General features: G+C 36.6%; 1 protein-coding gene across 1 annotated transcript in view; it reads left to right on the top strand.

The window, feature by feature from the left end:
* Positions 1-27,900, top strand: part of PRKAR2B (protein kinase cAMP-dependent type II regulatory subunit beta) — a 148,327-nt gene that overhangs the window by 97,300 nt on the left and 23,127 nt on the right. Inside the window, exon 4 of the mRNA XM_020984581.2 lies at positions 4,231-4,314. Within this exon, the coding sequence (XP_020840240.1) occupies positions 4,231-4,314 (84 nt within the window). The remainder of the gene's footprint in view (positions 1-4,230; positions 4,315-27,900) is intronic.

The raw sequence follows: 27,900 nt of genomic DNA, 5'->3' as shown, positions 1-27,900 counted from the left end.
GTGCAACAATTTTCCATGATCATTTTCTTGTTAATAGAATCCCTGGTACTTGTAAGGTTTTCTTTAAAGCAAATTTCTGTTGATCACAACAATTTACCATTAATTAAAATTATGAAATCAGAAAAGCATTTAATAGAAAAATTAGCCTCTAACTAATAAATTCAGACCTAAAAAATGAAGTTAACTTAATCAGAGGTCAGACATCTGGCAACTTCAGAAATCTGCAGCAGCACTGAATTTGGAACCCTGCCCCCTACCAATGAAAACCTCCCCCCATCAAAGCCACTGCTCTGAAAGTAAAGAAGTAGCCCCTGAATCAGTGATCAAAAAAGAAAAATAGCTGAGAAGCCAGAAACCCTGCAATTGTTAATGTTATTGCATTAAATTTCATGAGAAAATTAATACAAGACATTAACTTTTCAGCATTAAATGTTATATGTTGGTTGATTTGTGCTTGTAATTCTGTTAAATGTGAAATCATTAATTAAAGGGGACTTGGAGAAAATTATGACTTGATATGTTATATTTGCAAGGGTGTCATTATCATCATTATGCGATGATGATAAAATATTTGTAAGCTCCAAAGTAAGATCATAACACATACCCCAGCAGGAATTTGTGAAATGCAAATAAACTCTATCAATAAATAGTGCAAATGAGTGGGTACAAGCTGACCAGGAAGTATCTATGGCCCACTGCATCAGTGATATAGTTAGATGTGTTTTGAAAGTGGGAGTTAAGCCAAAAGTACTTCTAGCATCAATGAAGAAGAAATTTTCTTGGAGAAGAAAATAACCATTTGAGAGAAGCTGCTTTGGTCTTCAGTACTTAATTTTTCAAAAAGTCACCTTCATTGTACTTCTCAGGAGGTCTATGTAGTTGTATATCCGTCGTGCCTATAAATGTGGAAAATAACCCTAATATAAAATTAAATCAAAATATTTTTCAAAGAAAACATCTAAGACAATTTCTGGAGTAATACCTATTCCACCATCAACCCTATTTCATCTTCATCTAAGTGCAATTACTGATGTTTCAGAGTCATCAAGAAATTTTTGTTTTGTTTTGTTTTGTTTTCATTTTTACAAGTCAGGGCAATATTTAATACATTTCTTGAAGATTTCTGGTTTTTTAATAGATAACCTTAAAATAAAAGGCAAATAACCTCTTAGTTATCTGGAAAATGAGTTATTTAGAATTTTTCAGTGATACCAGATAATTAAGATATTACTGCACTTAAAGAAAAATAATAGGTTTCTGATAATGTATGAATAATAATAATGTACTCAGAATAAATCTTCCATACATAAAATATAATATTAATTTTCTCTGAAGCTTTAGCATTTCATTTATCAACCTCTCAGGTTATAACTTCTTTTCCCATTTAAGGGTACCCTCGTGCATTTTAATTGTACGAAATTGGGTGGAACTGACAGTGTTTTATCTTAGTTCTTGATGTTCCTAAGGATGGTTCTGTCTGCTGAGATCTATGCAGCTTTCTAGCAATAGATTAACTATTGTCAGACCAACACAATCTACTCATTAACTGATGGTGATCAGCAAAGAAATTGTGCTTCTTTTAACCTTAAACGGCCACTTTATTTAACTGAAGGTCAGTGGCCTTTTTAAGAGCTGTAATACCCATAAAAATGGATATTTGGTGAGCCTGTGGTAAAGCGATAAATCCTTTTCTTATATATAAACTTTCTGTTAGAGTTTAGTCAGCTAACAAAATGAGTATTGGGAGCCAGGCACTTAACTCTGGTTAGAAGTGATCATGAAATATCTTAGGCCAGGGGCAGCAAGGTGGCTCAGTGGATAGAGTACCAGCCCTGGAGTCAGGAGAGTTTAAATCAGCCTCAGACACATAATACTCACTAGCCATGTGACTCTGGACAAGTTACTTAACCCCAATTGCCTCACCCCCCCAAAAAAAATATGTATATATGTTAGGCCAAAATAATGACAAGTAACCTTCAAGTTCCATCAGTTTTTATTTCATGTTCTTTACAGAAAAAAAAAGATATTCCTTTAATTCAAACTCTGTTCAATGAATTTAAGAGTCAGTGTGAAGTGGTGGGCAGAGAACTAGCTTCCTTCAGGAAGACCTATGTTTTAGGTCTACCTCTGACAGATTCTGGCTCTGTGACCATGGGCAAGTTCCTCAGTTTTCCCAAACAACTTCCAGAGACTGTGTTCTGCAAAGAGGTACTGACTTGCTTTGGTGTGAAAGAAGGAAGAGGAGGAGGAGGAAGAAAAGGGGGGAGGAGGGGGAGGAGGAGGAGAAGAATTATTTAAGTGAGCAGCACTTTTGTTACAGCATTTATAGTAATGTACTGAATTTAGAAGTTAATTTTAGTTTACATGGTTTAGTTATTACTTCTCAAACTGTATAGAATGTTTTCATCAATGAGTACCCAAGTAACTGGAATTACCTTTTATCATATCCTTACATATATAGTCTTGAATGTTTAGCATCTAGTTTGACTCAGAAGAAGAATATTAGGTAAAAGGTGGTTTAATTTTTCCAAGTAAGAGGGGAAAAGGTCACAAATATTTAAATGTTTTCAAAAATAGAGTCACATTAAACTTTCAGTTTCTCAAATGCACTATTTAAAAGCTACATCTATATCCTAAAAATGTCCTCCATGATTCAACATCATCACTGCTTATAATGTTTGTCAATTTTACTAGTTAACCATAAGATAAGGACTTATTTTATCTTTCAGGAGTCAGGATCTATGCAGATCTGTAAATTTGACTAATTTGTCTATATATCATTAAGTAATTTTTAATTAATATATAATTTTATGTAGTCTGTTTTTTTGATTGTTTAAAATATATAGCATGCTGAATGAAATCAAATAAACCCTATCATCACCTTTGTTGACAGCATTTGGATTTTTCTTAATCTCTGAGTTAATGGTTGGGTAAGAAAAAATAGTGTTTCTATGTAGCTCAGAAAACTGATCTATAAATGTAGATGCCCTGGATAGTGTTTGCCAACATATACTATAGTTACATACTTTACCAAAATGGAGAGAAGATTGGGATCCTTTGGTCTGAATCATTGGAACCTTGTGATTTACATATGGGTTACTGGTTGACATGAGTCAGCACTCATGGTGAGAACTCACCCTTCCCTTACCCACCTGTGAACTGGGAAAAATAATCTCAGTAGTAGATGGTTCCTTGCTTTTCATTGCATTATTGTGGAATTAAGGTAGTTGATCAAATCTTGAATTCCACAAGGAGAATTTGAAGAATCCTTGCTCATAAGTCTGGGTTTTGTTCGCTAAGTAGAGAGTGAGATATATCCAGGTCTTCTGTTTCATTGTAGGAATGCTACTGCCCTGGACATCTCCTATTCAAGCAGTAGTCTCCATTCATATGGTTAAAAAATGTGTCCAACCTTGAGGGTTCACTAGCCATTTTCTCCACAGAGTTTGTTCACCTCCAAAGAAAAAGAATTATCTTAGTTTTTAATTGAAGGAATTGAGAAAAACAAATTCTTGAGAATGTGAGCTCATTAGAGGGCAAAAAAGAGCACATTCTCTAGAAGTACAATGTGGCTGTCAAAAATAGATCTCCTCTTGCATGGTTTTCTACTTAACCAAAATCTCTAAATGAGGCAGATTTAAAATTTAATGAATTTACCAAACCCAGTGTAGGAAAAAAAAATGACCATTAATGAAGGCTTCCAGAAGCACATTGGACTGCTCTTTTATTTAGCAATATAGACATAACCTTTCTTTTTTTTTGGCAAGGCAATTGGAGTTAAGTGACTCACCCAGAGTCACACAGCTAGTAAGTGTTATGTGTCTGAGGTCACATTTGAACTCAGGTCCTCCTAACTCCAGGGCCAGTGCTCTATCCAAGGCTCCACCTAGCTGCCTTAACATAACCTTAATGTTACTTTTTACTTGGTGGTCATCTGAAGAAGAAGCCTCTATTTAATATTTTGGGTTTTTTTAATCTGAATATATCTCTTAAAATGCTCATAATTCCCTGTTCCTGTACAACACTCTCAGCATTGCTGATTTTCTGATAGGGAATTTGAGCCTCACAGTGGCTTCTGAAAGTGAACAAGGTAAAGAGTTAAATCAGCTATACAAACTTTACAGTCTGCTAAGTATTTGACATTTTCTGTATTTAAGACACAATTCTATTTTCAGAAGTCAACAGAAAAATATCTCCTTTTATATCTTTTCTGTCATTGTTATTTTTTAGATCATACACCCGAAGACAGATGATCAAAGAAATAGATTGCAGGAGGCTTGCAAAGACATCCTTCTTTTTAAGAACCTAGATCCGGTAGGAGAAATCTTCATAATCAACTTGATTTTTCAATGCTAGTAGCAATAATTATGTTGTAATTATAGACTACTTCTTTGTAAAAGATGTCTGTCTGCAAAGATACTGGGGTATTTGGCTTTAAACACGAGGATCAATTGTTTAATTACAGAGGGTTTTCTTAACACTCTTTGGCACTATGCATTAGGTACCAATTATCTGGCCCTATGTATCACATGCTGAAAAAATTATTAAATGTAAGACCTGTGGGAATGTATGAGAAGGTCTCCTCAGACCTCTTAGAATGTGACTTCTGAGTCATAAACTTTGCCTACAACAGTGGCAAACATACATCTTGGGAAGGAAAGAACTGCTACTTTTTGATGTAAATATGTATTTTTAATGTAGGAAAGTATTAAGTCCTTAGAATTCCTTATCCAGATGTTTGTTTCAAACCTATATGTCCTATAATATGAATGGGAAAGGTTGTTATGCTAAGCATCTTGTGAACAACATTGATTGTATGAACAGAAGAGACGCAACTCCATGCTGAATGAAGTTTTAGTTTGTCTTTGTTTTAATGCTCCCTTTATTCTTACTTTTAACTTTTAGCATCCCCTTTGTTGTTAGCAATTTGATTTATTCCTAAGACATTTCCTAAGTACCCACTGTGTAATTCACCGTCTGAGTTGCTGGGCGAGGGGACACAAAATTTAGACAAAATATAGTTCTTATCCCTGTCCCTTGTCCCTGAGGAGCCTACAACCTAGTAAGTACATATGATACAAATACAGATAACTTGATTGATTACAATACTGATTACAATGAGTGCATTAGAAAGCCATTAAGCAGTACCAAACGGTGTGTTCTGCCTTTCAGTATTGAATTGTGTTGAATTAACATTCTCATCTTTAGTATTGCTGCTGAGGTTTTTTGGTTGTTTTTGGGTTTTTTTTCTTAACATCAGTTGATTGCATTCCATAGTAATAAACATTATAGAAAAGCCAAAAATCTTTTCAGCCTCTCATAATGTTTGTCTCAAGCTTGTAATCATTCAACATGTGTCTGTTAACTACTGTGCTAAACACTGGGGATACAGAGAAAGGCAAAAGTACAGTCCCTACCCACAAGGAGCTCACTTAATAATGGAGGAGATGTTACATTACATACAAGAAAGATACTGTATAAATGGAAGTTGTTCTCAGATGGAAGACATTAATATGGGAGGAAAGAGAAGAGAAAGATTTGGAAAGGGATTTGAGCTGATTCTTGAGAGAAGTCAAAGAAGTCAGGTGGGCAAACATTCTTGGCCAGTGAATAGGTACCAGGTCAGAAACTAGAGGGTCACGTTTGAGGAATAACAGGGTCGGTGTTACTGGATTGTAAAGGGGAGTTAAAGTATAAGAAGACTTCAAAGATAGGTAGGGTCCAGGTTGTGAAGGGCTTTCAATTCCAAACAGAGGGTTTTATATTGGATCCTGGAGAAAATAGGGGGTCACTGGAGATTATAGAGTAGGGAAGGTGATGGGTGTCATGGTCAGACTTGCACTTTAGGAAAATGATTTTGGCAGTTTATTAGAGGATGGATTGGAGTAGAGAGAGACTTGAGTAAGAGATAAGCCAGAGGGCTAATGCAACAGTCCAGATATGAGATGACAAAGACACTAGGGTGGCAGCTTTTTGAGTAGAGAGAAGGGAAAATATATGATGGATATTATGAAAGTATAAATGATGACTTTAAAACAGATTGGATATCAATCAATCAATAAACATTTATTAAGCACCTACTGTGTGCCAGGCACTGTGCTAAGTGCTTGGGAATATGAAAAGAGGCAAAAGACAATCCCTGCCCTCAAGGAGCTTACAATCTAATGGGGTGGACAACATGCAAACAAATATATACATAGCAAGCTATATACTGAATAAATAGCAAATAATTAACAGAGGAAAAGCACTAGAATTAAGAGGGTTGGAGAAGGTTTATATGGAGTGAGTGCAAGTTGAGAGAATAAAATACCAGTGTTTCAAGCCTGAGTGACTGGGCTAGACAACTTATAAGGCCCCATCCAGCTCTCTGTCTGTGATCTGCTTTATAGACTGCTTATGATGGAGGTGACTCCTAGCTGGGTTTCAGTTCAAAACATGTAGAAGTTGTGGATTCACAAAGGGGAAATGTAAACATGGTGGCTTGGCCTGGTAGCAGTGTGCTTGCTAAGTGCTGCAGATACAAAGGTAAAAGGGAGATAGTCTGTGGCCTCAGTTAGCTTATATTCTGATGGAAGAGAAAATACAGAGTGATTTTGAGAGGAAGTGCACTAGCAGCTGGGATAGATTAGAAAAGGAGCCAGGTAGAAGGTGATGCTTGTGGTGAGTTTTGAGGTAACCAGGGATTCTGAGAGGTGGAGATAAGGTGATGAGTGGAACAGCCTATGCAAGGTCATACAGGTTGGGAGATGGGTTGTTGAGAGTGAGAAACAGTAATTAGTCCAGGATGGATAGATCTGAAAGTGAAAGCAGGAGAGTAATAGGTAAAGTAGGTTAGAAAAGTAGGAAGAGGTTCAAAGGAATCACAGACAAGTAGGGATGTTTTAAAAAATAATGTGTTGTATTTATTATATGCTTTTTTGGGAAAGTACGCATATGAAATGGAGATTTAGGGTTTCATATATAATCTTTTTGTGTTCTTCAAGATGGAAATTTTCTTTTTTTGGTGTATAAGTTCAGAATAAAATAATAAGATTTTTTAAAGAAATTTTAAAAGGTAGAAGGTAAAGACCTTTAAAATGTCAAGCAGAGAGTTTTTAACTGATTTTAGAGGCAAAAGAGAGCCTCTGGTGCTTGTTAAGAAGAGCCTTTCAAAACTTGGTCCTAATCTGTCTTTCCACCCTCATTCTATATTAATTACTCTCTTCCTACTCTCAGCGGTCCAGCTAAATTACCCTTCTCTCTTTTTCTTACACATAGCACTTTCTATCGTCTTACATTAGCTCTGTACTTGGAACTTACTACCTTTTCATCTCTGCCTCAGAGAATCCCTGTCTTCCTTGAAAATGTAGCCCAAGGGGCTAGCTAGGTGGCAGAGTGAACAGAGCTCTGGCCATGGAGTCAGGAGGACCTGAGTTCAACTCCAGCCTCAGACACTTAACACTTAACTAGCTGTGTGACCCTGGGCAAGTCACTTAACCCCCGATTACCTCACCAAAAAAAAAGAAAAGAAAAAGAAAATGTAGCCCAAGCACCAAATTCTACTTGAAGTCTTTCTTGAGCCCTTCCATTGCTAGTACCTTCTGTCCCTAACCATTTTGTATTGCTTTGTATTTCTTTTCTTTAGGTTTGTTCTGTAAATGTTTACGTATGTACTTATTATCTCCCTTGTTACAATGTAAGCCCGTTAAGAGTATGTTACTTATATTTCAATCCTCAGTGCCTAGCACAGTGCATTCATGACACATAAGAGGTAATTAATACATCGCTTATTGATTGATTGGCCTATGATTCAGAAAAGTCACTTTGGCTGTCATATAGAGGATATATTGGAGTGAGGAGAGGATTGATGTAAGGAGACCTGTTGGAATAGTTCCAGCAGCTAGGTAGTACAGTGGATAAAGTACTGGGCCTAGATTCTGGAAGACCTGAGTTCAAATACAGCCCCAGATACTTATTAGCTGTATGAACTTAGGCAAGTCACTTAACTTCTATTTGCCTCAGTTTCCTCACCCATAAAATGGGGATCATAAGAACACCCACCTCCCAGAGTTGTTGTGAGCATAAAACAAGATAATATTTGTAAAGTATTTAACACAGTGCTAGGCATGTAGTAAGTGGTAAATGGTAGCTATTTTCATTATTTCAGCAAAAGATGATGTGGGCCTGAATGAGGGTAGTAGCTGAGTAGACAGAGGGAAGGGGACATATACTAAAGATGTTGTGAAGATAACAACAAACAGATTTGACAGCATGTGAGGTGAGTATGAATTGAGAAGTCAGGGATAATACTGAGGTTTGTGAACCTAGTAATTGGAAATGGGACCTTGCCAATAATAATGAAGCTTGCAAATGAAGTGGGCTTAGGGAGGAGAGGGGTTAAATAATAATCTTTGTTTTGGATAATGCTGAGTTTGAGATGCCTGAGATATTCATCTGGAAATATCTGTTAGACAGTTATTGATGCTTGAATTGGAGCTAAGGAGAGAGAAAATTTCTGGCTATTGAGATCTCAGGAGCACTGACATACAGATGATGGAATACATGAGAACTGATGAGGTTGCCAAGTCAGAGAATGTAAAGAGGCTCCAGAGTCTCAGTTCATACCCACAGTTAACAAAAGTGACATGGATGATGAATGAGAAGCTAAGATAGGTCCAAGAGAAATCAATGTCATGAAAACTCAGAGAGGAGAGAGGATTTAGTAGGAGAGGGTGGTCAACAGTGTGAAATGCCGCAGAGATCATGCATATTGAAGACTGAGAAAAAACCCATTAGGTCATCATTTAAAAGGTCATTGATGACTTTGAGGAGAGCAGTTTCAGTAGAACGTTGAGATTAGAAGCCAGAACTCCAGAGACTAAAGAAGAGAATGAGAAGAAAATAAGAGAAAACACCAATTGTAGATGGCCTTCTCAAAGAGTTTAGCCCTGAAAGGAAGGCAAGATATAGTACAATAGCCAGAAGAAATGGTAGAAGGCAGTGTTTTTTAGATAGAGGAGACTTATGTGTGCTTGTAGGCAGAAGGAAATAAAAAATTTGAGGAGGCACTGAAGATTAAAGAGCCAGAACAATCTGATAGAGAAGTTGGATGGGATGAAAGGCATGTGGATTTACCATTGGACTTGGTGAAGAGAAGGGCTGCCTCTTCATTAGACACTTCAGGAAAAGAGCAAACAGTGGGAGATGATGTGGAGGGGTTATGATGTGAGGGGGAGGGGCTGTTATATGGGACATGTGTCATATAGGGTAGAAAGGAGAACAGGGAGAGGATTCTGGGAAGATGGCAGAATAGGCCAGAAAATTCCAAGCTCTCTGGATTTCCTCCACAAACAAGACAAAACAGCACCTGAGGGTGAGAGTAGAGTAGCAAAAATAAACAAGAGTTGGAGCAGAAAAGTGATCCTCCTGGGACAACTGAAGATGATCCAAAGAAAAACCACAGGAGGAGGGTTAGCCTGGATGAAGTGTAAACACCTCCAGGCTATCTCCACTGAAACAATAAACAACAAGAGCTGGGGGCAGCTGGGTTGACAGGATAAGGGGACAGGATGGGGGGTTATAGAAGAGTGTGTAGATTGGTAGAATTCTCACCTCATAGACTGTGTGGGCAGTCAGACATCTGAATAGGGGAAAACTAAAGGAACCTCTGCTGAGAGGGATGCCAGGCCCAGTAAGAGGAACCAACATACTTGTGGGTGGATGCAGAAGCAATGGGGCAGGGATGCTGCTGGCCGTGGGTACTAATAGGAGAGCTGAGTTATTGATTTCTGCTCCAGATCAGAGGACGGAACTGAAGGTCATGGCCACTGGAGGGTCCTCAGGAAGAACATTTCCAGTATAGTGTGTGTGTTGGGGGAGGGGGGAGTAGTTGTGGCTTGGAGGGGAGAATGAGTGCAGAGATTGGGCCCAGGACAGTAAGAAAGACCTGAGTCCAGAGGCACCATCCCCCATACACCAAGACTAGAAGTGATTATAATAACAAGCTGCTAAAAAATGTTTTAAAAAAAGTAAAAATGAGCAAGTAAAGGAGAAAGAACCCAACCATGGACAGTTACTATGGGAATAGACAAGACCAGGGTTCGTCTTCAGAGAATACTGAAGCAAAAAAAGCCTCTCCTACCCCAAAGAGTAACATCAAATGGTCATTTGCCCAAAAAGAATTCTTAGAAGAACTCAAAAAAGACTTTAAAAATCAAATGAAAAAGATTGAGAAAAACATTTTTTTTAAATTAAGAACAATCCAAGAAAACCAAGATTATGAAAAGAAAGCCAGCCAAGTGGAAAAAGGAGATCCAGAATCTTAAGGAAGAAAACAACTCCTTGAAAACTAGAATTGGGCCAGGAGAAGCCAATGATGTTATAAGAGACCAAGAAATAATAAAACAAAATAAAAAGAATGAAAAAAATTAAAGAGAATGTGAAACATATTGTAAGAAAAACAACTGATCTGGAAAACAGATCAAGAAGAGAGAACATAAAAATAATTGGACTACCTGAAAACTGAGATTAAAAAAAGAATCTTAATATGATAATAGAAGAAATAATTAAAGAAAAATGCCCTGAAGTTTTAAAACAAGAGGGGAAAGTTGAAATAGAAAAAATCCACCAATCACCACCTGAGAGAGATCCTAGGATGAAAACCTACAGGAATATTATAGATAATTCCAAAACCCCCAGATTAGGGAGACAAACAGCAAGAAAAAAGCAATTCAAATACTTTGGAGCCACAATTAGAATTACACAAGACCTAGCTGCAGCTATACTATAAGACCACAGGTCTTAGAACACTATATATCAAAGAACAAAAGAACTGGAATTGTGGCCAAAAATACTATACCCAAGCAAAATGGTGTAGGAAAAGGTAAAAAGAGTAATTATCTTACACAAATGAGGTGTGACAGGAAGAACTTATACAGAGGAATCAGATTGGGGGGAGGAGGGCTGGTAGTTCTAGAACCCTACTCACATCAGATCTGGGTTAAAGGGAGAATAACATAGACATTTGGAAAGGTATAAAAGTTTTCTAAATTTATAAAGAAATAAGAGGATAAGGGAACAGGATGGGGGCATGTAGAAGGGTATGTAGATTAATAGGGATGGGCTAAAGAGTGAACATTTGTGTCTAGAAGGGTATAAAAGTCTTCTAAATTCAGAAAGAAACGAGGGCAAGGGGAGAGGATAAGGGAGGGATTTTTGGAGGGGGGGGCAGGTTAAGGAATAGGAGGGCAATGTAGCAGGTAGAAGTAAAGTAGAGGAGTGAGGGATAAGAATAGGGTGAGAAGGATAGTGAGGAAAAGTAGGAAGGAGGAAAGTATACAGCAAGTAAGTATAGCTTGGAATGTGAATGGTATGAATTTACCTATAAAACGGAAACTGATAGCAGATTAAAAATTTGAATTCAACAATATGTAGCTTTCAGGAAACACCATAAAAATGAGAGATACACACAAACATAAAATAAAAGTCAGGAGTAGAATTTATTATATAAAAAAAGCAGGAGGAGTAATCATGATGTCAGATAAACTTAAAGCTAAAACAGATTTAATCAAAAGCTAAAAATAGGAAAACTGTACTATATGTTAGCCATATCATTCAATATTGTTTTAGACCATTTAAAATAACTAGACAATATAAAAAAACCTAAGAGTATACCTGCCAAAACAGACACAGAAACTATACTAATATAAACACAAAATACCTTTTATACAAATAAAGTTAGATCGGGGCAGCTAGGTGGCGAAGTGAATAGAGTACCGGCCTTGGAGTCAGAAGAACCTGAGTTCAAATCCGGCCTCAGACACATAACACTTACTAGCTGGAACCTGAGTTCAAATCCGGCCTCAGACACATAACACTTACTAGCTGTGTGACCCTGGGCAAGTCACTTAACCCCGATTGCCTCACCAAAACAAAAACAAACAAAAAAAAACCAAATGAAGTTAGATCTAAATAATTGAAATAACATTTATTGTTCATGGGTAGGTAAAGCCAATATAATAAAAATGACAATTTTGCCTAACTAATCTAGTTATTCAATGCCACCCCCAATTAAATTACTAAAAAAATCTTACTGAGTTAGAAAAAATAATAACAATGTTCATTTGAAAGAACAAAAAGTCAGGAACTTCAGAGAAACCAGGGGAAAAAGAGGTAAAGGAAGCCAATTCAGTAGTATCAGACCTTAAATCATATTATAAGGTGAGAGCATTGTTGAAGTGTAAAATGGATAATTTTGATTATTTTAAATTAAAAATTTTTGTGTGAATAAACCTATGCAGTCAAGAATAGAAGGAATGCAGAAAATTGGCAGGAGGGATCTTTCATAGACAATCTCTCAGGTAGAATGTGATTGTGTTGGAAGATTGCTGTGTTGTAGGAAATGATGAGCTAGTTGATTTAGAAAAACCTGGAAAGACTTGGACCTATGAAGGAAGATGCTATCTGCCTTCAGACAAACAGATCACAAGTAGAAATAAGCATAGTATGGTCTTACATATATGTGTATGAGTGTATATGTGTGTATATGTGTATACATGTGTATGTTTATAGATATCTATGTATATATATATATGTGTGTGTGTGTGTGTGTGTGTGTGTGTGTTTATGTGTATTCATGCTTAATTGTAGCCTTCTTTAGGGTGGTGGGGGGAAGAAGGGGGAAAATAAAGTAAAAAGTGCACAGCTGAGAGCAAAAGAAAACCTGCAAAGAAGCAAAGAAAAGCTGGACAGCTTTGAAAACAATGTGTAGTATTTATTATGTAGGTTTTCTTGAAATGGAAATTTATTGCTTTATATTGAATCCTCTCTTGTATTCTGTTGTGTACATGGCAATTTTTTTCTTTTCTTATTTTACATTTAAGTTTAAAATAAATTTTAAAACTAAAAAAATATAGATGCAGTTATAATTAATAAAATACAAATTCATTTAAAAGACTTGCTGGGGAAAAAAAGAAATAAAGAAAGGAGAACAGGGAGCTCTGAGGAGTTGGTCTTGATTTTTTTTTTCAGCAAAGAATGAAGCAAGGACCTAAGCTGAGAAGGTGGAAGAGGGGGTACTATGAGAGTCTTGACAAGAAAAGAGGTTTGGAACAGCCATTATAGAGAGTGGCATCAGGAATCAATTAGGGAGAAGTAAAAGGATTGCTTTGCTGCAGTGAAAGCTTAGTTGAGATTAGCTAACTTAAATTTGTAGTGGATTCAGTCATTGTATGACTTCCTTGACCTCCTTTCAGCATCACTTCAGTAGGAGCAGAGAAAACAGATAGTGAGATTAATCCAGAGTTGAAACTTGACATGGCGTAAGGGATAATAAGAAAAGGGTACAAGTGATTTAAGAATAGTGTAAGTTGAACTGGTTCACTAAGGGGTCAAATTGGGAAGGGAGAAGAGAGTAGCCAGAATAGGGGTGATAACCTAGCAAAATACTAAGAGATTTTAGTTCAAAATGAGGACAAAGAACAGGTTTGGGGTAAAAGAATAAGACATAGGGGGAAATAGAATGATAGGTGATTGTAATTAAAGTTCCAAGTTCTTGATCATGAAAGCGAAACACTTGTGGGTGTTGACAAGGTCAAAAGTGTTGACCATCCTGTGAATATCTGAGGCGAAGCTGAGTCAGTTGAATAGATTAAAAAACTGCATAATGTAGTTGAGGGAGTATCAATATGTATATTTAAGTCCCCTAGAACATGGAGAGGAGTTGGTGTGGAGAGAGAAACTGAGCTAGGCACAGATGTTATTGAGAAAGAATAGAGAATGCCATGGCGTGTCAGTAGGTAATAGCCATCAGGATCAATATTGGGTGAAAATTTTCGATAGAGTGAACTACAATGGAGAAGATATTTCTGAGTGATGGCCGTAGAAAAATCTGATAGTGGCAGCATCTCTGGGCCTTATGAGTCAGAAGGTAGAACAGAAGGTACAGAGAGCAGGGTTGGTGCCTAACAGAGAGCCGTAAGATGGAACATGAGAGGAAGAAGCCTAAAATGAATGGAAGTTTGTAATTATATAGGGTGAGTTCCGAAGTGTACAGTGGAAGCAAAAGGAAGATATGACGTAGGCCGCTGACGAAGTAGGTTTAATGTGGATGGAGATGAGAAAACAGGCAGCAAGGGATGGAAAGAGGGCTTTGCCCTTTGTTAATCAGCATCATAGGGATGGAGGAGAATAATGGAGTTGAGGTGAACAAGATCTAGGTGAAGGAAAATTCAGTTTTCCATGATGCCTATTAGGTTCCAGGATCACAGATTTAGTGCTGGAAGGAACTTTAAAGGTCATTTTACAAATGATGAAATTCAGGCCCCAAAATGTTATTTGCGCAAGGCCCCAAAATGACTTCTAGGATTCAATGACTCAGTCCTAGGTCCTCTGACTTCTAACCTAGCACTTTCTCCATAGCACTACAGTTGTAAGCTTCTGCAATGCAAGAACCATGTTGTATATCTTTGCCTTGAATATTTGTTAAGTGAATGAATGAACGAACGAATCATAAGGAACTAAGTCCTAAGATATTGATGGTAATCACTCTTCTAACCTTTCTAAAATATGAGTTAAGAATAACGCTAAATTAGGGGCAACTAGGTGGTACAGTGGATAGAGCACTGCCCCTGAAGTCCAGAGGACCTGAGTTCAAATCTGCCCTCAGACCAAACACTTGACACTTATATGACGTGGACAAGTCACTTAGCCCCAATTGCGTAAGGGGGGGAAAAGAATAAAGCTAAATTAAGGAATATCTTCAATTATTCTTTTGTTTTAGCATGCATGTATATTCATATATGTTTATACTATTGATTTGTAATTAAATGATCAGTTTCTTCTATCTGAAGGAAAAGTTTACTTTTTTTATCTCAAGGTCCAAAATGAAAAGATTACTTCCATTCTAAAATACCCATGTGAATACTGTATAACCAAAACCCTAAGACAATCTTAGATCTGGGGAGTAGAAGACTGGATTGATTCCATATTGGAATGGACCTTGTCATCCTTGGCATGGGAGAACTCTCAATGATAGACTGATTCTACAGTTTTGTCTGGGGATTTGTATTATTTCTAAGGCCCAATTTGCCTGTCCAATTTTTAGCTAGCCCCTCCTTCTTGCCCCCAAATAATACCAAAGCCAATCAGAAGAGAGGATACAAAGAATGGTAATCAACTATTCTGAATTTCTATTCTAAGTTTAGAACTGTAGGAAATAAGCTTAAGTTGGAGAATGAAGGTATTTAAATCATATAAAGAAGACCTGCTTTTGTTGTGTTAAAATATGGAAGAATTGACTGTGGAGAAGTTGTACAATTGCCTCAGATTGACTTAAAAGTAGGATAAAAACTCACTTCTAGCGTGGTAGTAATGATCTTGTTTAAAGGATGAATGAAACTACGTGAAGGAGTGGGGAGGGTGGCAGAGTTCGATTAGATAGCATTAAAGATCTCGCCTACTCCTAGAATTCCATTAGTGTAAAGATATTAAGACAGTCATTTGTATCAAAAATAATAATAGTAATTTTGATTAACATGATAATTTTCAACCTGATAAATGATGGCTATAGTTATGTAGCTAGATACAGGGGTGAATACAGTAATAAGGCAGCCATCACATAAGAATTCTCTCTTAGGTCTTATGGAATAGTCCAGTATACTAAATGACTACACTTAGTAAATCAGCTTTCCCTGGGAATAAAAGCCAAAAAGCTCAGGAAGAGCCCAGCAAGAGAAAATGCTTTATTAGATACAGATGCTGCTATTCTTTTTTTATTCAATATTTTGGTGGTATGTTAAACTTCATTTTTGTAATTTCCTTTGATTCCCACTCAATTGAAATTGTTGATTAAAGTCTTTTTTAGTAACTAATCTATAGTACAATCAGATACCATGCCCATTTAAATGCGGTAGCATTGTCCCCATCTGCCACATCAGGCAGACTTGAATGTCAGTTTGACTTTTCTGATATGCAGCTTGTTCTGTTCCAGCTGTTAAATTAATTGAATCTTCCTTGCCATTATAATTTTAACTATTTTTAAAGGCTTTAAAAGAGGAAAGTATTTGAACATTTGAAGCAATACAAAAAAAGATATTTAAGGTTTCTTTCATCATGAAATTGAGAGGCTTACACAGAACTATTAAAGTCTTCCTGAACACTATCTTCCATCACAGGCATAAAAATTAGATTTTTAGGTTGGTTTTTTTTTCTGAATGCTTTGAGAGAAAAAGGATTTTTTAAGAACCTTTCATATTTTAAGCTTCTTTGTGACAGGAAAGGGAGACTAAACCTTAACTGATTCCCCCAAAATCCAAAAGAAAAACAACTTTTTTCTTAACTAAAATAATTCATTCTAAAACCCAAGGAATTGAAGGTTTTATGCTAAACTTATTTTTAAGCATTGTTGCCCGTGCTGTTTCATCGTGCAATAAGACAATGGTCTTTAATACTTTTATTTTCTTCTTAATAAGACACATCTTTTTTTTCCCCCACAATACCTTGCATACCGTGGAGTACATTTTATCGGGTTCATTTAGTTTGCCTGTTTGGTTTTTCTTATTGTCCTTATTAATTAGCAAAAAGAATGCTGCTAGATTTGTATTTATGGTTTCATTGGACTTTCTGAAGTCATTTTTCATCTTAAAAATCCTTGTCAGACTATGCCTCAGAGCATTATTTCCTTAGAGTGCTGTGCATTCATATTTTAGAGCACAGCATTTGAAATGAATCTCTTTGAAGATTTTTTTTCTCATGAATATTTCATTGCTGGACGCAGGCGGCAGTTTTTCTTTTTGCAATATTTGAAATTTGAGGCATACTGAGATAAGTCTTTATTTTGCCTTGCTCCATAAGATAGATTCTTTGTGTTAAAAGTAGAGTAAACTGTTGTTTTCAAATGAGTCAAAGAACCCTTTTACTTAGCTCTATTCAATTTGCATATTGTGGGAACAAGGAACTAAGAATACACTGTGGATTTCCTACGGTAGTTGTCAGTCATTATGACAAACCCCAGTATATTAGATGTTTCCTAGGTTCTCTGCACTACATTTATAATTATGGGGAAATTAGAATTTGATTGACTATAAAGACATATGTCATATACTAAGACACTAAAGAGAAACACTAAGAAAGAAATGGTTGTTTAGTATTTTACTTTTCTGGAATTGCTTTTTCAGGTATCCAAGTATGAACTCTCCAGATTATTATATTCAGCTTAAGAGATGCATCTAAGAGATGTGTTATAACTAAGTAAATCCACAAATACCTTAAAACCCACAATTTGGACCACTTCAAATCTGACATTTACATGAGTTGCGAATAAACAAAAATAACTGATTTTGCACCAACTTTAAATAAGGGGTGGAGAGGAAGAATATATTAATCTACAAATTATTTTTTTTGCCTCTTATCCAATTTAAATTGAGAATCAGTGTAATACAGTGGGTAAAGACCAGCCTCAGAGCCCGCAAGACCTGGGTTCAAATCCTCCCTGTAACACATACTAACTATATGACTGTGACCAAGTCACTTAATCTCCTTGTGCCCCATACACATCTGTAAAATTACAAATTGTAGATCTGCATTGGTACAGGGAGTTTCTACCCTGGGAGTTCAGACATTACAGTGAAATCAGAAATCTGGAGTAGTTATAACAAGTCTCTACGCCCAACCTGTCATCAGTGTGTTGAAAGAAGAAATGATAAACTAAGGGAATGCATGCTAGGGTGATATACAGCAGAAACCCTGTGTGACTTGAAATTGTTACAGTTCCTGTGAAGGTCTGGCGAGAACCCAGAAATGTTGGCCATTTGGACTCTGCTGATTCTGGAATCACATCCAGGCTAGTATAACGAAAACTAAGAGATAAACAGGGATGACACGAGTTTACAACCTGTCCCTACTCAAAACTGTAGCAATAAGAATAATAATAGTTATTATTAGTAATAATAACTTGCATTTATAGTGCACTTAAAGGTTTGCAAAGACCTTTACTTATTTCATCTCATTCTGGTCAACCTGACATGGAGTGTAGGGAGCAATTGGAGTTCCTTTGTGTTCTGGTACCGCAAGAAGGAAAAATAGGTTGTTACCGCTAGGAATGCTTCAGCACAGATTGCACTAACCAAGAAAGTGGGCTAACTATGAATGTGCATAAAAAGAACTGAAGATGTAAATACTTTAATTATTTGTCAGGACTATATCATAATAAAACTGGAAAATGATATTATTAGTCTAGGACTTAATAATTCGTTTGGTTGATGGTGCCATCAAGCAATCATATAAAAATACTTCATCCTTAATCCTAGATTAGACAAAATAGATAAAATTTTAAAACTACTAAAATTTGAAGAGGGAAAAATTGAAGACCCTAAAATCATTGAAAATCATTACTTATTGCAAATTCCAGAAATGCCTAATGATGAACTGTATATCAAAAACAGTACCAATATCTCAAATGTTTTTGAAAAGGATATGGATACACTTAAGACTGGAAATCTGAAAAACCCACTTTTTATTTGGTGGCACAAATTCATCTAACAGGCTATCTATTCCAACAAAGAAGTTATTCAAAAAAGCTAGTATCTGTTATAACCATCTGTTATAACCATGAATGAATGTGTTCTCCCACAATATTTAATAGAACACGTAAAAACATTTCAGGACCTTCACATTATAACATACGCAGCAGCTTTTGCTGTGGCAAGAATTGCAGGAGGAAAGGTAGAGTTGTCAATCTATATCCCTAAGGACACGCCACAAACAGCACCATGGCAAACCAATCCAATAAATATTTATTAAGCGCTCCTAGGTGCCAGGCACTGTGCCGCACACTAAGGGTAGAGTTAGTAAAAAAAAGACAGTCCCTGCCATTGAGGAGCTCACAATATAAAGGGGGAGACAGCACACAAAAGGTGGCAGGAAAGCAGAGTTGGGTGGGGAGACACCAGGGAGTACATGGCACAAGGGCATTTTGTTCCATGGAGTTGAAACCAGGCAGAGCAGCAGATGCAATGCCTTCCTTTACAGAGGGCAGAAACTAGAAGGGTTTAGTTTCTGCCCTCTGTAAAGAAAGGCATTGGGAGGAAATTTGTACTCTGCCTTGTAGCCCTCCAGTCAGAGAGGAGAGGAGGCTGAGGGAGGTGGTGTCATTCAAGGCTTGAATTGGCAACATGGTGATGAAATTAGAAAGGATGAGTTTCTCCAGGGAGGGCCATATTGTTTCTTGGGGTTGAAACCAGACAGGGCAACAGATGAAAAGTGGAGTGAGCTGAGAGTACAGTTTCTGACCTTTATAAATGAAGGCATTGAGAAGATTTCCTTACTCAGCAATTGAAAACAAAAGGTTAGAAGGTTAAGGTGATACAAGGACTCAGAGAAACACCAATAAGAAAATTAACAATTCAACATTTAAATCTTTACTATAGACATTTGAGAAGTAAAGAAATTAGAGGCAAGCAACCCCATAGAAGGAAGATGTGGGAAATTTCAGGTTATTTATGTATTTGCAAGAAGTCCAACATGATGAAAAAGGGGATTGGGGGGTAGCTAGTTGGTACAGTAGATAGAGCTCTGGCCTTGGAGTCCAGAGTACCCTGAGTTCAAATCTGACCTCAGACACTTGACACTTACTAGCTGTATGACCCCAGGCAAGTCACTTAACTGAGATTGCCTCACCAAAAAAAAGGAAAAGAAAAAGAAAAAGGGGATTGAATCAAACAAGAAACAGAAAGCTTGTGCAGTTACCATAATGAACAACAGACAGTTAAGCTGAGAGAAGTAACTAAAATTCTAGCTTCTCTGCAAACCGAAAAGATTTGTGGGGCCTGAGAAGGTCTATAATTATTGACTGATACTCTTACACAATGACACACAAGTTAATAGCAAAGTACTTTACCAGCTTCCTCTTAAATTCAAGCCTGATCCCACCTATCATGATAGAAGGAATCATACACGTAGTGTTATAAGATGAGAACACTAGTGACTTCTCTAAATATACACGTTTGTATACTTTATATAAAGCATTCACAGCTATATCACTAACAAAATCTTTGAACACTTATTACAAAGCAATATATTGGGTGATGGGCAAACAGGATATGCCAGCAAGTCCCAGGGGTTATAAAAGATAATTTATGCATTTGGTAATTATTGAATAAACCACCCAAAAGTGCCATAACATTAATATTGCCTTGGTTGATTATCCCAAAACCTTAGACCCAGTTCTGCACACACATCTAATACTGCAAATATACAAAATAAATCCACCTGTACTGAGAATGCTAGAGTGTTTTGTATCTACATGGAAAGTTGTTCTTTGTTTAAAATGTGAGACCAGGATAATTATGACAAGAATAATTGTTATAAAATATAGCATTTTTCAGCGAGACAGATTGAGCCCATTATGCTTCTGCCTAACCTTAAATTCATGATCATAATCATAGATTTAGAGCTGAAAGGGATGATAGATAACTCAGTCCTGCCTACTCATTTTACAGACGAGAAAACTGAGGCCCAGAGAGGTGAAATGACTTAGGATCATACAGCTACTAAGTGTCTGAGGCAAAATTTGAACCCATATTTTTCTGACTGCAGGTCCAACATTCTGTTGATTATACCATGCTTTCTCTCAATTATCAGCCTGTCCTTATCATCTGTCCTAAACAGAACCTGGTATGGATTCCAAATTAAGAAGGGAATCAAACTAAACCATCTTATTAATTGTCTGATGTACCTATACAACATCAAAATATATGAAAAATACATAAAAACTGAAAAACACATTAAAAATAGCTCCTTCATCTTAGAATTTTTCTCCACTGGTATCACAATGTCATTTGGACCTAAAAGGTATAAATCCTTTTTTTTCTCATCAGAACTCTTTTTTATATTTAGTGTTTTATTTTCCCTAGTTACATGTAAAAACAATTTTTAACATTTGTTTTTAAAACTTTGAGTTCCAAATTCTCTCTTTCCTCCCTCCCCACCCCCACCCCCATTGAGAAGGCAGGCAATTCGATACAGGTTATACATGTGTAGTCATGTAAAACATATCCATAATAGCCATGTGAAAAAAATAGACAAAAAAAACTCAAGAAAAATAATGAAATTTTTAAAGAGTATATTTCAATCTGTATTCAAACACCATCAGTTCTTTCTCTGGGAATGGACAGCATTTTTCATCGTTAAGTCCTTCAGAGGTGTCTTGGATTGTTGTATTGCTGAGAATAGCTGAGTCATTCACAACTAATTGTCTTACAATATTGCTGTTACATTGTACACAGTACATTTCACTTTGCATCAGCCCATGCAAGTCTTTCCAGCTTTTTCTGAGAGCACCCTGCTTATCATTTCCTGTAGTACAATAGTATTCCAATGTAATCACATACCATAACTTGTGCAGATTCCCCAATTAATGGGTATCCTCTCAATGTCTAATTCTTTACCCCCAGAAAAGAGCTGCTGAAAATATTTTTGTACATGTAAGTCCTTTTCCTTTTTGTTTTTTTATCTCTTTTGAGATACAGACCTAGTAAAGGTATTGCTAGATCAAAGGGTATGCATGGTTTTATAGCCCTTTGGCTATAGATACATAAGCCCTATAAAAGCCATATAAAATACATAAGCCCTTCCAAATTGCTGTAAAGAATGGTTGAATCAGTTCACAACTCCACCAACAATGCATTAATGGCTCATTTTTCCCGCATCCCCTCCAATATTTGTCATTTACCTTTTCTTTCCTATTAGTTAATCTATGAAGTATGAAGTGGTACCTCAGAATTGTTTTAATTTGCATTTCTCCAATCAATAGTGAGTTAGAATTTTTTTTTCTTATGGCTATAGATAGCTTTGATTACTTCATCTGAAAACTGATCATATCTTTTGATCATTTATCAATTGGGGAAGGGCTTTATTTTTATAAATTTGACTCAATTCTCTATATGTTTGAGAAATGAGGCCTTTATCAGAGAAACTTGCTTCTAAAGGTATAAATTATTAATGGATACCAAGGAAAGGAAATGATTTAAAGCTTCAAACTTGAATCTGAAGATAACATTGAGCCAGTGGATGAAGGTAATCCCTACAAGTACCTTGGTTTCCTCCAAGCAAGGCACATTAAGCCTAAAGCTATCAATGAGAAGGCTATAGCTAAATACATTAAGAAATTTATTGGTATCCTGAAATCAAAGCTGACTGGAAAGAACACATTTAAAATAACTAATACCTATGTGAAAGCAGTCTTAACCAAAATCATGTGGCAAGAGAGGGTGAGGTACGTATTATTCCTGTTATCCTCCCTATTACTGAAGTTCAGCAAGGATGTTTTCAGTGAGCCTACAGAATATGAGTTTATATCCTCTTACTTTAATTTGATTACAGAAGAGCAGGGTTTTTTGTCTACCTCTGCAGTGGTCCACATAACATTAAATATAAAATAATAATAGAGGATAGTAACTAGTCCCCACACTTTTTATATCTAGACTCTTTCAAGCAAGAGAAGGCTTAAATGACAATGATGAAGATGATTACAATGTAACATCTGAGTTGATCAGCTCATTTGGTAAAATAATGGCTATGGGCCAAAGTGGCTTCATGAAAGGAAAAAATTGTTCTACAGCCATATAGAAAGCACCCTTAGCCAAAGCAAACCATTTTTACAGATATGTGACATGGTTATATGAGGAATCAAGTGAGAGTGACATGGCTTAGCATAAACCTATTACCCTTGTTAGAAAAAGAAGTAAATATCATGATTAGGAGTATGAGAATGAGTAATATACAAAGAAAAACCACTTTTAAATAATGGTCCATTGTTTAAAGTAAATTTTAATGTTCAGTAAAAAAATTATCATACCTCTTTTGTATTTTTCCCCTCTTCTTGAATTTATGTCACTGCTAGTTGGCATTTTCATTAGCAAGAGAACTTTGGTTGATAAATTTTTAGTCAAGTGATATATCTTATTTGTTGCTGTTTTTAAAAAGATAGATTTTAACTGGACCATGAACTATGATGTGTGTGTGTGTGTGTATGTGTGTGTGTTTAACTATCAGAGGCAGAGTGTTTCAAACTTCTAGAGGTACTGTTCTCACTGTTCATGAAATCAAACAGGTATTATAATGGTGTAGAAGATGGTTGTTGTTTGTTCATTGTTCTCAAAGAGGACCATGACATCAGGGAGATGACACCATGACATGCAAGGGAATTGGATTTAAGTGAGAGAGGGCTGTGTAAAGTCACCAGCCTCACTTTCTCCTCCAGAGCCATCTGGGTCCAGTGGCAAAATATAAAGCAGGATGACTGGAGATGGCCCTGGATACAGTGGGAGACTTTGGCTTTTTTAAGCTAAAGTCTTTACCAGGTCTCAGTTTGACTTAGGCATTGCCCATTTAGTGATTAAGACTAGGTAAGAAATGAGGCGAGAATGGCCTCTTTTACCTAGTTAAAAAAAAAATCCATCTGGGAGGGGAAGACCTTCAGAGTTTCTGGCCAAAGCAGAAACAATTGCTAAATCACTAGTCATGATTTCCTAATAAGGAAAATATTCTAATATTTTCTAATAATAATTTAAGATGTTGTTAGATGGGAAGCAGGTTGCGTAATAGAAAGAACACTAAGAACACTGATTTGTAGTCACAATATCTGGGGTTCAAGTCTTGCCTTTAATAACTTACTGTCTATGAGACTTTGGGCAAGTCACTTAATTTCCATGAACCTTACTTTTTTCATCTGTAAAACAGGAATAATAATACTTGTCCTATTTCTCATAAAAACTAAGTGAGATAGTATATGTGAAAATGCTGTGTAACCATAGGGAGCCATTAGATTATTAATAATAGGAGATTTTTGAAAACTGAAAAACCTTTAAAAGACCCTTAGGCAAGTCACTTACTTTTCTTTGGGTCTCAGGTGCTACATCTTAAAAATGAGGAAGTTAGCCTAGAATTGTCTCTAAGGTGCCCTGAGCTATAAATGCAATGATCTAATTACTTCAGATGATGAAATATCAGGCATCTCAACAAGTAGAAGGAGTGGAAAGATATACTTTTGTGCATGGGGGCTTTTAAACATCCCTCAAACCACACTATAAAGGCAGCCTCCTATTTTTACATCCACTCTACCCTTTGGAATACTGTCTTGCTAGAGGTTCTTGAATTTCTATGACCCTACTGGAGCTCCATGAATAGGAAGGTTTCAGAATTGATCAGTCTTGCATGTAGCCTAAAGATGGTCACCATATTCATTTTATCATCCTGGGTTAGAAGGCAATCATGTGGTATATTTTGGAATTTCCTTATTACTAAAACTACAATTGTTCATTAATCAAGCTGTGAGACTCCACCCCAGTTAATTAAACATGCGTTATTTAATAAATTGAGGAAACCTTTTCCCATAAGGAGTTGTTTTCTAATCTCTCTCCTTCTCATCCTTCCTCCTTTTTTTCTCTCTCCTTTCCTTCTCTTCCTCCCTCCCCCTCTCCCTTTTCTTCATTTCTTCTTAAATAAATATAAATTCTATTGTTGATACATTATCAGGGTAAGAAAAAATAAAGTTTCAGCTTTGGGACATAACAGCCAGAGTCATCTCTAACCATCACTGCTCTTTTTGACTTCTCACTTCTGCAACATAATCCCATCATTCAGCATTCAAGATAGCAGCCAAAAGTCTCTCAAGGGTTCTCTTGTTATGTATTCAAGGTAAAGGTTAAACTCAGTTCTCTCAGGGAGTAAGTTCTTTTATTCTGTCCTCTCATAGTCCCTCTTGATCCATGAGCTGCTCTTCCAAACAACATTTAAACTCAAGTGTCTCCACAGACTCTACATGGAATGACAATTAAAGTGTATCTTCACAGATGCAATTAAAACTCATTGTCTTTACAGATGACAGTTAAAGCTCATTTTCTTTACAGATAATAACTAAAACTTTCCATCTCTTCCCAGACTCCTGTAGTAATGGCTTAAATTGTCAGTGTTCGAGATTCATAAGCCTCTTAAAGATACAACACTGTCTATACCATATGAGAAAGGTTATTGAAGCTGTTGTCACATTAGTGAAAGGTGTGACATAAACATAAAGTTTGATATTTTTTTCCAAATCATATTAAAAGTAAACAAGACTTAGAGTTCCTCTGCTTTTTTCCCCAGGCTTCGGTTTTCATCATCCTTTTTAAAGTAACTTTTGTTTACTGTTACTAAATGTTTCAAATGTTCTTGATTTTAAACATTGGCATTTACAGTACATTCTCAAACTTTATATTAATTATATCTGAAAAAGAAATCAGAGTTGGAACATCTTGAATTATTTTTTTTAAAAACAATTTATGTGTTTGCTATTTAGCAAGTGACATCATTACAATGCAGTTACCATGAGATAGAATCTTTAGGCATTCCTGAAGTACAAGATCAATGGCTCCAGGAAAGGTATCCCAGTTCTTTCAAGAATGGAGCTTACATAACTAAAAGGCTCCAAGAGCTACACTCACCATTCCCTCTGACTCCCTTATCCAAATCATTTCTCCATGGCCACCAATGAACAGAGAAAAAATTTGCAAACATTTTTGTGATGAACTTTTTTCTTTCAAGGCTGGGGAGCCACCCCATTCGGACTACAGCATGATAGCTTCATGTGTATATAGAGGAAGTGTAAATGGCACAAGCAAAGACGGAAAAAGCAGCGGGATTGCCACCCCCTCCCCAACCCCAGCTATCATTTAGATATGGGGAGATAATACATTGTGTCCTCTTTGGACCGTATCACGATCAAGGGTCATACAGGGAGTCCAATTAGACAATGCCTTGGGAGTGGTTCTGTTATGTCTTGATGATCTTAACAGAAGAATGGAAAGGGGAAGAGGCATATATTAGGGGAGGCTGGGAAAGGGATTGTGAAAGGAAAGTTAAGGGAAACTCTCTCACATAATTAGGGTACTCAAAGAGACATCTATACAAAGAGGAGGGAGGAGGAGGAGAAGCTAACACTTGAACCTCACTCTCATCTGACCTGGTCCAAAGCAGGAAAGAGAGAGAGAGGGAGGGAGGGAGATACATTTCACTCAACAGGGAAATAGGAGAGAAAGGGGAGAAGGAAGAATGGGAAATGAGAGGGAGGATAGATTAAGTGAGGAATTAGTCCTAAATAAACAAGCAACAAAAAAAAACCCTTTAATTTAGGATGTACAAAAATACCTCTTTTGAAAGAGGTGGTGAAGAATGGGAATCTAAGGGACTGCCCATAAACTGGGCAATAACGGGACAAATTCTGGTATAAAATGCGATGATAGCACCATTATGCTGTAAGAAACGAAGAGGATGGTTTCAGAGAAACCTGGGAAGACTTGTGTGAACTGTAGCAGAGTGAAGTTAATGGAGCTAATGGAACAATTTATACAATTGCAGCAAAATTGTGAAGACAAACAACTTTGAAAGACTTAGGAACTCTGATCAATACATGACCAACTATGATTCCAGAGGACTAATGATGAAACATGCTACCCACCTCCTGATAGCTAAAGCAGTCAGTACAGAATGGGGGCGGAGATTAGGCAGTTGGGGTTACGTGACTTGCCCAGAGTCACACATCTAGTGAATGTTATATGTCTGTGGTTGGATTTGAACTCAAGTCCCCCTGACTCCAAGGCCAGTCAGTGCTCTTATCCACTGCGCCACTTAGTTGCCCCGACACATACTTTTTTTTTAACATGGCCAATACAGAAATTTGTTTTCCTTGGTAACTTAAGTTAAATAAGTGCTTGACGACTAACTTGTCATTCCTTTGAGATCATGAAAAGAACCTTGAAGGTTTAACTCCCTTTCTGCTTTATGCCTGTCAAGGGTAGACACTTTCTAAATGATTTTCCTCTATTTCTTTAAGCTTTTTCTAATTCCTGACTTGTTTTGTATAAAACTTCAATAAATTATGATTTATTTGAGATTCATATCTGTTAATTGTGTACATCAGATGTGTCAAATACACAACTGGCCCATGTGGCCCACAACACTCTCAAATCAGATTAAAATGTAATTGGGAAATATTTTTTAAAATAAAAATATAATACAGCATAGATAATATCATATTTTAAAACTAAGTCAATATGCAGTCTGCCAGGGTCCTTGGGTGTGGTGTAATGGGCCCTGCTTCTATTTGAGTTTGATCCCACTGGTGTACATAGAAATTGCATTGGAGAAAGCCATTAAAGGGCTTGTAATATGAATTAATGTTATGTCTTATGGGGGAGGGGATGGAAGCAAGAAAAGGCATTCTTTTCTTCTCTCTAAATCAATACTCCCCCCATCTCCCACTGTGGGATGAATCAATTGAGAGAGAATTGTTTGCTTTTTCTTTTGTTTGTACATTTACAAGTCCTAAATAGCAAAGACAGACAAACCATGACTGGGGACCAATGAAGGCTAGGCTGTGGAGTCATGGGTAAGCCAGATGTAGGTGGTTTAGACAGGCAATCTTCTCATTGAGGGTTGGAATAGAGATATAAACAGAAGGACGGTTATTCCTCCTGGCCATCCTAGTGGTAGGAGAAAGGTATGATCTGGAAAGAATCTGACCTTCTAACCGTCCTTGGGTGGGGAGGGGGAGACATAAAAAGGAGCGTCTCTTCCTTTCATTTTTGTTTTCTACCCTAAACCTCCAAAACTTTCCAGATAGCAACATCTGCTGGATACATGTATTTGTTTGCTACTTGTATAGTAAAGGTTGCATGCCTGAAGCAGATTAAGCTAATATTTTTTATTGAAAAAGGAAAGATTAGTAAAGCATTAACATTTATCGCTAAGCTTTATTAACAATTTAGTACTGGAGAAATAATATCATATTTTTAAGTATGTGCAGAGGACTGTTTCTAGTTTTTAGTTTTAATAAATCTGCTTTAGATAAGTAGTCATTACTTAAAGAGAATTTTATACACACAAATA

This window comes from Phascolarctos cinereus, unplaced genomic scaffold (genome assembly GCF_003287225.1).
Source record: "Phascolarctos cinereus isolate Bilbo 61053 unplaced genomic scaffold, phaCin_HiC Scaffold_1;HRSCAF=81, whole genome shotgun sequence".
Lineage (NCBI taxonomy): Eukaryota > Metazoa > Chordata > Mammalia > Diprotodontia > Phascolarctidae > Phascolarctos > Phascolarctos cinereus.
Note: the sequence above shows the minus strand (reverse complement) of the source record. Positions and strands in the feature narration are given on the sequence as shown.